The sequence below is a fragment of the Propithecus coquereli genome, unplaced genomic scaffold (assembly GCF_000956105.1).
Source record: "Propithecus coquereli isolate 6110/MARCELLA unplaced genomic scaffold, Pcoq_1.0 Scaffold119, whole genome shotgun sequence".
Lineage (NCBI taxonomy): Eukaryota > Metazoa > Chordata > Mammalia > Primates > Indriidae > Propithecus > Propithecus coquereli.
In genome coordinates, this window is record NW_012135969.1 from 318,729 (window position 1) to 330,577 (window position 11,849).

The 11,849-nt window shown below is 36.0% G+C and overlaps 1 protein-coding gene across 1 annotated transcript in view; it reads left to right on the forward strand.

Moving 5' to 3' along the window:
• Positions 1–11,849, forward strand: part of SMURF2 (SMAD specific E3 ubiquitin protein ligase 2) — a 50,502-nt gene that overhangs the window by 20,385 nt on the left and 18,268 nt on the right. Inside the window, exons 7-9 of the mRNA XM_012659521.1 lie at positions 2,123–2,281; positions 9,826–10,021; positions 11,102–11,205. Of these exons, the coding sequence (XP_012514975.1) occupies positions 2,123–2,281; positions 9,826–10,021; positions 11,102–11,205 (459 nt within the window). The remainder of the gene's footprint in view (positions 1–2,122; positions 2,282–9,825; positions 10,022–11,101; positions 11,206–11,849) is intronic.

Here is an 11,849-nt window from a genome sequence, read left to right on the forward strand (position 1 = left end):
GAACTCCTGAGCTCAGAACGATCCGCCCGCCTCGGCCTCCCAGAGTGCTAGGATTACAGGCGTGAGCCACCGCGCCCGGCCTATGAGTTTATTATTTGATCTTAATTAGTTGGAATTCTGTGGACCTAAAGTAGGAATTTAGGAAGTTTTCCTGGAATCACTTCATCCCCCCTTTTGAGTCCTCAGCTTAGTGAGGAAGTTCCAAGTTTCCTTTCCCAGCCTTGCTGCTAGTCTGCCCCTCAGCCTGCCTGCCACTCACGTACCAGCTCCACTTAGTTCAAGGTTTTTGAGGAGGATTCTTGGAACTTTCCCTTACCTCTTTTTGAGACTAGCAGTGTCTGAAATGGTGTATTTCCCCCCCTAAGCTTTAGTTCTGTAGTAGGAGAGTCTCCTAGAGCACCCATAGCAGAATTCAAAATCACTGCTTCAGCAAATCTGTGAGTGCCCATATGTGCTCATCATTGTGTTTTACTGTGATCACTAAGAGGTTATTTCAGGAAAAATCTTTTTCTGGTTTAATGTTTAAAACATGATTTTGATGAAATTCGTCATTATTTGTAATTATCTGTTACAGTTTAAATTTACATTAGGGCCGGTCATGGTGGCTCATGTCTGTAATCCTAGCACTCTCTGGGAGGCTGAGGCCAGGGAGGATTGCTTAAAGCCGGGAGTTCGATACCAGCCTAAGCAAGAGAGAGACCCCAGCTCTACAAAAAATAGAAAAAATTAGCCGGCGTAGTGGCATGCACCTGTAGTCCCAGCTGCCCAGAAGGGTGAGGCAGGAGAATTGCTTAAGCCTAGGAGTTTGAGGTTGCAGTGAGCTGTGATGACACCACTGTACTCTGGCTAGGGCAACAAAGCCAGACTCTGTCTCAAAAAATAAGTAAGTAAGTAAATTTACATTAGACATGCTGCATTTTATTCTTCTTCTTCTTTTTTTTTTTTAAGAAGGAGGACCACAAAACAGTTTTTACTGTCTTAGGTGTTTGAGTTTGCTTGGTCAGTTTCAGAGTATGTCATTTCCTTGGTATTTACAGATGGATCTGATAGCCTAAAATGTTCATTTAGGGTTGGAAATGACCTGAGCATATCATATGTTTTTAGACACAGCCTCAGTGGGGCCACTGATGACAGTGACTTCACTCTCCCAGTGGATGACAATAGCAACTTCAACACTTTGGAAGCTTCACTCTGGAAGATTTTGTTCTAACAGTGTAGAGGATAAAAATTTGCAATCCTAATCCCCGTTTATTATAAGTAATATAACTCAGGAACAGCTAAGTGGAAGCAATTGTTAGGGCAAAGTGTGGAGCCGGGTGGGCAAGGAGCTTTGATGCTCGCTCTGGGTGAACCACCCTGTACCAGCACCTCAGTGTGTTCACCAGCCTGGAAGCTCCTTATTTCGTTCGTTGAGATCCTAAAATCCTTGCCTATATATAATACAGAGAGACATTTTATGTAAAAATGTAATGGTCTTTGGTTCATTAAAAGTCTTTTAGCTCTTTTTATTGTAGCAGTAACCCTTAGAGCATTATTCCTTAGGTGTCTTAAACAAGTTCTTCATTCACTAGTGTTATGTATTTCAGAATTCAAAATGGAGCAGTTATCCTTTAAAAAATATACTGTGACGTAATTTCAGTAACATTTCTAGTTTTGCTTTGTTGTAGAACTTAAAATTAATCATGGAACGGACATTTGTTTGCACAAATGTTATGGTATAGTAAAGAAAGAAATGATTGAAGGGAAATTTTAGAAAACATTTAATTCTTTGTATCACTGACACTCATAAAATAATATTTTCTGTCAGACAAGTATTGAAATACAGTTTATGTTGGCAGATGTTATGATTGCTTTTATATTAATTTAAAATCTGTACTACATTAAAACCTAGGCACTTACGAGAAGTGTAGGGTATGTGATAAGTTTTTCTAAGCTATTAGATTGGGTTTTGAATATGCGAGTTTGTTAAGCTATTGGGAATTGAAGATTCCAGCTGAACCTCTCAAGTTTCTGAAACAATACACTTTCTCAGCCTTCATGGAATTGTTCTGTGTCATTTACACTTGCTTGGCACAGCAGGCCCAGCAATGAGGTATTTTTTATTTTATATTTGTTTTTGCAGGGATCTTAGCAACATCAATTGTGAAGAGCTTGGTCCATTGCCTCCTGGATGGGAGATCCGTAATACCGCAACAGGCAGAGTTTATTTCGTTGACCATAACAACAGAACAACACAATTTACAGATCCTCGGCTCTCTGCTAACTTGCATTTAGTTTTAAAGTAAGTTTTTGAAACAATACGTGTTAAAATGTGAGTCTGAACAAGAGGAAACTGATAGATGCTTTTTATAATGAATGTGAAAGAACATCTGTTCTCCAATTATAATTTACTTTTGTTGAGTAAAATTTTATGTAACAGTGTGACAAGTTTTACTCTGATATGAATATTATAATTTAAACCCACTGTGTTCCTGTGTGTAGAAACCTGACCTGAAATGTTAGGAAAAGAGTATGTATCAAAGGTGCATAAGCAAGAGGGCCTTTTACAGAGGCAATAGCTTGACAGGCAAAGTAGAGGCTGAACAGGCTAATTTTGTGTTGCCATTGTAACACAAAATGATTAATATTAATGGCTAACACTTTAATAGCACTTATTATGTGCCAGGTGTTCTTTGTAATTTACATATTAGCAATTTCATCCTCAGAAAAAATCCTGTGTTAGTTAATGCCATTTTTATAGATGAGAAAACAGACATGGAGGTTGACTTCCCATAGGTCACCGGGCAGTAAGTGATCAAGTCTGACTTCAAACCCAGGCACTCTGGCTTCAGTCTGCTGTTAACCACTGTCCTGAGCATTGTTATGTATTATTTGCAACCTTTGCATTCCTTTTCTCTCCAGCTGCTTAATTTTTTCTAACTCCATTATTTATTGGCATTGCCTTCTAAGGAAGGGGAGAAGAACAAGAGAAAAGGAAACTTTATCACTAAGCAAAGTAGCAAAGTATCTTTTTCAACATTTCCTGCAAAAACACTGTGACAGTGGCATAGCAACAAGGGTTTTAGGGTAAGAATTTAGAGAACAAGATTCACTGTGATGCCCAATAATTCACTTTAGCTTCTCTAAATGAATGATGATCTTACCTGCTCTACCTTCCTCATTCATTTGTCGTAAAGTTCTCAGGTATGTTAAAATGTTCAAAACAATAAAACAGTACTGTAATTTAAGAAGACTTTTGAAAATATCCTTGTTTCATTAATCTTTTTGGAGCTAGGTTAAGTATAAAGCAAAAAGTTTAAATGAGAATTGTTTACCAATTGTTTAGGATAACAGGAGAAAGCATTTTTAAAATATGTATCTTTGATTCCTTCTTTGAAATACATATAGTTATCCTGGCAGTCTCATTATATCAATAGATCGCAGCTTATTGTGGATAGAAGATACTAAAACCTTGGTTAAAAATGAAGGTCACTAGTATTTAAAAGCCTTACAATGAGTAAGCAATTGAAGAAATACAGAGAAGTGTGGACTATTTCTGTGCATTAGAATCAATAGCCTAGATAGCAAAATAAGTGTGGTCTGCAATCTACACTTTGAGTAACATTGCTCTAGGGTACTTGCCTAGTGGTGGAATTGCTACATCATAGAATATTTTTATCTTCAATATGTAAGGGTGACTTTTCTATTGTACCTGTACCAATCATATACTGCTGTCCTTTACCAGCAGTATATGAGTTCCTGTTGCTCCACAATCTTGCCAGTACTTGGTATTGTTGGACTTCAAAATTTTTGCCAGTCTGATGATGATTAATGGTATCTCATTGTGACTTTAATTTGAATTTGCCTAATTACTATGAGGTTGAGCACCTTTTCATAGGTTTATTGACCATTTGGATTTCCTGTTTTTGTGAAGATGTGTCTTCCTATCTTTTGACTGTTGTCTGTTGATGATGAACAGCTTTTCATTGGTCTACTTGACCAGTTGTATCAACTCTTACGAGAATTGTTTTTATCTTCTGCCCATTTTTCTAATGTTTTCTTTATATTTTAAAATTTTAAGTATAGATGAATGCTTTTAATACATTTACACTTTTGCCTTTTACAGTAAAGTCTTTAACCCATCTGGACTTTACTTTTGTGCACGGATTTTTCTAAGTGGCATATGGGGGCAACTAATTGTAATTTGGGGAGATAAGGAGTAAATGAGATGTTGAAGCTCTCTACAGAGTGCTTTTGTTTTAGTTTTTTGTATCATAATTTTTTTACCTTTCTGCTTCCCCTACTAGACTTTGAATTACTTAAGAAGAGGACTCATATCCCATTTATTTTTACTTCTTTAGTATGTAACATACCCAAGTACTTGGCAAATATATAACGATAATGAAGAGCCAGAAGGGCTCTTTCGGAGGCCCAGAGGAGCTCCAAGAGGTGGTTGTACTTTGTTTACCTCCTGCCCTCAGGATCATCTCTTTAGGTAACAGGAGTTTGCCTTGATGTTGCCAGTGGAACATTTCAGTTGAACAGTTACAGATCTTCTGTCTTTTGGTTGAAGAGTTAGTTGTAGTAAATAACTGAACAAAAAGTAATGTTCTGAAGGAAGGACTACAGGTGATATGCTGAGAAATGTGTGTTGCCTTTTCTGAATGTTGAAATAAATGACAGGAAGTAATTTGAAGAACATTTGACTATTTTTCTTAAACAGAATTGGAAAATAGTAATTTTATTAGTTTGCATTAATATGGCCAACATTTGCTTTACCTCAGAGCTTTATGGATGTTGATAGTAGAAACTTTTCTTGGAAATTTATTTTTGTATTGAAGTATTATTTTGCTGCTCTGTTTAATATGTTTGACTTGGAAATTTTTGTGCTATGAAGAAGCTTAAGGGCCGAAGAAGCTTAAGGGCTGCGCACAGTGGCTCACGCCTGTAATCCTAGCACTCTGGGAGGCCGAGGCCAGAGGATTACTTGAGCTCAGGGAGGATTGCTTGAGCTCGGGAGTTCTAGACCAGCCTGAGCAAGAGTGAGACCCCGTCTCTACTAAAAATAGAAAAAAAATTAGCCGGACAACTAAAAGTAGAAAAAATTAGCCGGACATGGTGGCGCGTGCCTGTAGTCCCAGCTACCTGGGAGGCTGAGGCAGAAGGATTACTTGAGCCCAGGAGTTTGATGTTGCTGAGAGCTAGGCTGATGCCCAGGCAACAGAGAGAGACTCTGTCTCAAAAAAAAAAAAAAAAAGCTTAAGCATTTGTATATCTGTTTTTTTTTTTTTTTAGGACAAGATTTCAGAACTATAACTGCTGGTATCATCAATAAAATCTCTAACCTGATAAATCTTCCTTGGGTTTTATATTCATGTTGTATTACACAAAAATACATAAAAGTTATTTGCAGCATTTAAGTTTTTATCATAATTAACTTAAAAGTGATAAGAGTTAGATTTTATTCAGACATATGATGTAAAATCTAATTCATATGTGAAACTGAATTACATTGAGATATAAAAAACTACTTTAACCTTGAATTATGGTTTTAAAAAGAGAGTCATAAGGCACAAATGTTAAAAAGTTAACTGTTAATTTATTAATCCTTACATATCAGGATATGTTGGATAGAAGTTTTTTCCATTAATGTTTTATTTCCATTTTGAGAGATTTTTAAATTTTGGGTTTTTAGATGGGTGTTAACAGAGTTTTGAATCTATGTGTGCTGTCAAATATATTGTTACCTTATTTGGTAGATCTGATACGGTTTTTATTGGTTTTCTCTCTGGAATTTTTTTTGAGGGCAAAAAGTTATTAGAGTATAGGTTGTTATTACCAGGCTAATTCTGAATTGATTGAAATTAGTTTAATCCTTAGTCTGAATTTTAGGGTGCTATGATGTATGGATTATGTTTTTATATAACATTCACAGGTATTTTTAGATTACCTTGAGTTTTAGCTAGTGTTTTCCTGTTTCAGCATTTTTAAGAAATGGGAAATGCTGATTGCGTTATAATCACATAGAGGGTACTTACATAAGCCAGATAAAAATGTGGTGGGGCAAACTGTTTTAGAGAGGAATATGGTAGTCAAACGAAGAAGAATTGAGAATTAGCATTTTGGGAGGAAGCAACAAGAGAAGTTACTACTTATAATAGAAGTGTATACTAGGCCTATGATACATAAATGTGTATTTTATTTAGGACATCATGTTTGACTTAAAAAAAAAAAGAAAAGCCTTTCTTATGCAGATGCATTTATCTCCCTCAGCCCTTACCTCTTATATGAATCCCTCCTGCAATATTATTGTCATCATTCTCTTCAAAGGGATGTTTTTGATGTTCTGAAGATTGTGTGAAGCCTCAGCATATAATCTGTCAATGGCAGGGCACAGTGTTGTTAAACTATTGCAAGACACTGTCACTAGGGTTCAATAAATAACTTTGCAAGGCAGCATATTCTTCTAAAAAATCATTTTTCATCAGTTTTTAAATTTCTCTTACTTTGAAAAGCGTGATTTTTTAACCCAGTTAACTATCTTAATAGTAGTTATTTATAATAACTAACATTTACTATGCACTTCTCGTGCTTTGAGTGCTGGTTAAGCACTATCTCATGTCATCTGCATTGCGATCCTAGGCTGTTTCCCTTTCACCAGCGAGAAAAATGGAGCTTCATGTAGTTATGTAACTTGTTCAGAGGTACATAAAAAGTGCTAGAGCTGGGATTTGAACCCAGTCAGTCTGACTATGAAAGGTTTTTTTCCCCCTTCTTGTTTTGATTCCTTTAACACTATTTATTTCCCTTCCTTTGACTGGCATTGCAGGAAGATATTCTGCCTTAAAACCCATAAAGGAAACTTTTTTTTTTTTTGTAAATGATGACTATGGGCAAGGGGTTTACAGTTTGAGTCTTTCTTCTGTTTATCAGATTCACTTGATTTCAAGAAAATTGTTCGATTGCCTGATTACGTCTCTGGACATTGGCAGAGGCCTTAAAGGATAGCAGACCAGCACCCCCACTATTTCCTGGCCTGCACTGACACTGGCTCTTACATAACTGTCCCTTGCACCTTGGCACACATAAAGAGATGAGCTGCTTTATTGGGTGGTTAGATTTTTTTCCCTGAGTGCATCAGAAGCAATAGTTCCAGGATAGCTGCATCCATCCCAGAAGGATTTCCTGTCAGTTTTGTCCTTCAGCTTCAGGCCGCCTTTTCCATTTGCAGGTCTTATCATCCAAGGCTTTGTGAATGGGCTCAGTGTCCCTGGATTTTTTTTTTTAATTAGCCTTATTGAAATATAATTGACATACAATAAGCTGAATATTCAAAGTGTGCAGTTTAAGTTTTGACATAGTCTATACCTGTGAAACCATCACCACAATGAAGCTAGTTGAACATATCCATCACCCCCAAACGCTTTCTCCTGCCCCTTTGTCATTTCTCCTCCTGTCCCTCCTTGTGGGGCTTCCACCCTGTATAGTTTCCCAGGGCTGTTTTAACAAAATACCACAGACTGGGTGTCTTAAAACAACAGAAATTCATTCTCTTACATTTTGGAGGCTAGTAAGGTGGTCAGTATGGTTGGTTCCTTCTGGAGGCTCTGAGGGGAGAAACTGTTCCATGACTATCTCTTCATTTCTGGTGGTTTCTGGAAAACTTGGTGTTCTGGCCTTTAGATATATCACTCCAGTCTTTGTCTTCTCATAGTCTTCTTTCCTGTATGTCCATATTTAAATTTTCCTCTTACAAGGACACCACCTGTTGGACTTAAGGCCACTCTAATCCGTGATGACCCCTTCTTAACTTTATCATATCTGCAAAAACCCTATTTCCAAATAAGGTCGCATTCACAGGTACCACAGTTGGAACTTCAGAATATATTTTGGGGGGATACAATTCAACCCACAAAACATCCCATCTTCAGGCAACCACTGATCTACTTTCGGTCACTGTATGTTAGATTGCATTTTCTGGAGTTCTAGATACACAGAATCATGATATGGACTCTTTTTTGTTTGATTTTTATTTCATTTTTTTTCCTATGGTATTTTTGTTACAGCATGTTTGGTTTCTTATACCCACATAATTTTGAGATTTGTCCCTGTTGCATGTATAGTTCATTTCATTTCATTGTTGGTGGTATTCCGTTGTAAGAATACATCACAATTTGTTCATCCATCTATTGATGGACATTCGGGTTGTTACCAGTGTTTGACTATGACAGATACAACTATGGTAAACATTTATGTACAAGTCTTTGTATGGAAATAAATACCTAGGAGGAGACTGGCTGAATCATGTGATAGATTTATGGTTAACCTTTGAAGAAACTATCAGATTGTTTTTCAAAGTGTTTGTGCCGTTTTATATTCCCACCAGTAGTGTATGAGACTTTCAGTTGCTCCACATCCTTACTAATACTCTGTATGGTTAATCTTGTTAATTTGAGATGTTTTAATAGGTATATAGCGGTATCTCATTCTGGTTTTAATTTCCATTTCTCTAATGACTAAATGATGTGCTGAGAGTATCTGTCATGTGGATTTGCTATCCATATGTCATCTTTGGTGAAATCTCCCTCCTCCCACCCTTTTAAATTGAGCTGCTTGGATTTTATTGTTGAGTTTTGATGGTTCTTTAGCTATTTAGATGTCAGATATATGATTTCCAAAGATTTTCTCCTAGTCCATGATTTGTCTTTTCATTTTCTTAACAATATCTTTGAAAAACAGAAATTTTCTATATAATTTTGTTGAAGTTCAATTTACCCATTCTTTTATGTATTGTGCTTTTGGTGTTGTATCTAAGAAATCATACATTGCCTAACACAGGTCATAAAAGTTTTTCTCTTGTGTTTAGAAATTTTATGGCTTTAGGTTTTACATTGAGGTCTGTGACATTTTGAGTTTTTGTGTCTGGTGTGAGACATGCAAATTTGTTTATTTTTATTATTTGAGACAGAGAGTCTCGCTGTCACTTTGGCTAGAGTGCAGTGGCACGCGTCATCATAGCTTAGCGCAAGCTCAAAGTCCTGGGCTCAAGTGATCCTCCCGCCTCAGCCTTCTGGGTAGCTGGGACTACAGGCACACGCCACCACACCTGCCTGATTTTTCTATTTTTTCTAGAGATAGGGTCTTGCTTTTATTCAGGCTGGTCTTGAACTCCTGAGCTCAAGTCATCCTCTCACCTCAGCCTCCCAGAGTGCTAGAATTACAGGCGTGAGCTGCCAGGCCCTGCCTCATTTGTAAAAAACAGAATTATACAATAGTTTATGGAATACTTTTATTCATATTCTGTTTTGATTTTGTGTGTGTAAAAACACCTGTATCTATTATAATGTTTGTAAGAGTAATTAATATTGACGTTTTCAATAAAACAGTTATTTTCTATGTATAGTCATATGTTTTAGGTATAAAATTTGGCCTGGTACATAAAAAGAAGGGGTCCCTACCAAGCTGCCAGTTCACACTCCTGTTTGGCTCCCAGAAAGACAGACTCTAGATAACAAGCAATGTTTGACATATACCTGAATTTTAAAATGGGTGATGGTAAACTATGTAGAGGAAAATGGAAACAACATTGGAAAAATTTGTTCTTGGCAGCTGTATAAAGCTTTATGGATAAAACTGCGTTTTCCAGTTCTATTAATCCATATGGACTATGAGAAATAAACTTTGGAGCTGATTTATTGTTGGCATAATGTCAAGCCAAGCATTATATGTCCTTATTAGGCTTGGAAATGATATAGCTAAGCTTGTTTTACAGTATTATACTATTTTAAACATACAGTTGCAATTTTTTATTTAAAATACTTCAATAATATTTTTGTTTACTTCTAGTCGGCAGAACCAATTGAAAGACCAACAGCAACAGCAAGTGGTGTCATTATGCCCTGATGACACAGAGTGTCTGACAGTTCCAAGGTACAAGCGAGACCTGGTTCAGAAACTAAAAATTTTGCGGCAAGAGCTTTCCCAACAACAGCCTCAGGCTGGCCACTGCCGCATTGAGGTTTCCAGGGAAGAGATTTTTGAGGTAAACTTTACAAATCTTATTTTAAATCAGAGAAAAATTAAATTTTACTGTTTTACTCTGTCTTTTCCAAGAATACCTTTTTTGGAACTCATATCTCTTTAGAATGGAAGAGTTCTCATTAACTTCTTTTTTAACTGTAGAGAGTGAAGGATATAATATTGGAGAGATTTAATATGTACGATAAGTATTTAATTGGAATGAAGAGTGTCAGATGTTCCACTTCAGTTTGGCCTCTGCATTGCAAATTCTTATTTGTTAATGAATTTTAAAAGACCACAAATATTATCCATCCCTTACTTCCTAATTCTTCTGAAATGTAAGAGACTCTTAAATTATTTTATCTAATTACTATTGGATTACTTCCTTCGTTTATTGAAAATCTTCCTTTCTGGTATATACTTTTATCTTTGGATTACAGCCCTAGTATCAGCTTCAAAGTGCTTTCACAGTAGGTGTCAGAGGTCAAAGGAAAGGGTTTCCCTCTCACTAGAGGATTCCTGGACAAGAAATAATCCTTTTCCCAAGGGATGAACTTTTTTCTCTTAGAATAGTCTAACCGTGTGTGTAGTTAGTCATTTGTATTTTAAAATGATTTAAAGTTTCTGTGTAATGAAGGTTGTCACATTAATGATTACGTATGTTCTTTCAAAACTTTATTTTTCTTACATTTGTTTTCTTTTTTTTTTTTCCTTACATTTTTTTTCTACTGGTGCCTATGACCTAGAACTAGGTCAACCGGATTTTTAAAACTTGCTCCTTCTACCAAATTCTGGTTTTAATATGGGTGGAACCATTGCTATAGAACTTTAGGTTCATAGAACTAAAATATGTAGTTTAATACCTAGTAGGCTTTTAGTATAATATTTATCAAATGAATTGGTTTTAATATGATTAAGCTATATACATTTTGTTTTTAAAAGTTCCATGAACTTTAAAACATTTGGAATTTATGTATTGATTTGATTGTTGAACAGATTTCATCTTATTTAAATAAACTTAACATTTCATGGGTGAAATAGGAGGGAGAGTTTGAATAATAGGTTAAAAGTACTTAGAAAGTATGTTAAAATCTTTTTCTAGGAATCATATCGACAGGTCATGAAAATGAGACCAAAAGATCTCTGGAAGCGATTAATGATAAAATTTCGCGGAGAAGAAGGCCTTGACTATGGAGGGGTTGCCAGGTAAGGACTTGCTTGCCAGTTAATGACATGTGAATCTTTATACTTCTTCTTGTGTAAATATCTATTCACATTTATTTTCTGGTATATTACTACCTAATGTTTGCAATACAGAGGATATCTTAATAGATTTATTCATAATAAGGTTAGGATAGTACTGCTACCAGAAGAGTATTGTAGAACTCCCCTATAGATCATACAGCCCAATGAAACTTTCTCTGAAAACTAGCTGCAAACCTACATGGATCGTCGGTAGGACTGGCAGGCCATATATTTTCTCCATCTCTTTCCTTCAGTATATATTATTCCCTCTGCTTTACAATTGTTCCTGACAATTCAGGAACAATTTTTAAACCTTAATAGTATGTAATCTAGACTGGATGCTGTTTCCTTTGCTTCCATTGCTATGCTTTTTTACCTTGTTAAATGGATGTGTGTGCATGCACATGTGTATATATACTTGTGTAAACACACATTTATATCATGGTCCTTAGAATGTTTCAAAACAGAAGGGTAACATTTCTGCTACATACATGTTTCGTATATCAAGTCAAATTGATTTATTTCATCCCTCAGAATACCACACAGTTGGCCCTGCAGAACCTATGTATGAAAAATTGGTCTTCCATAAGTGGATTTTATATCCC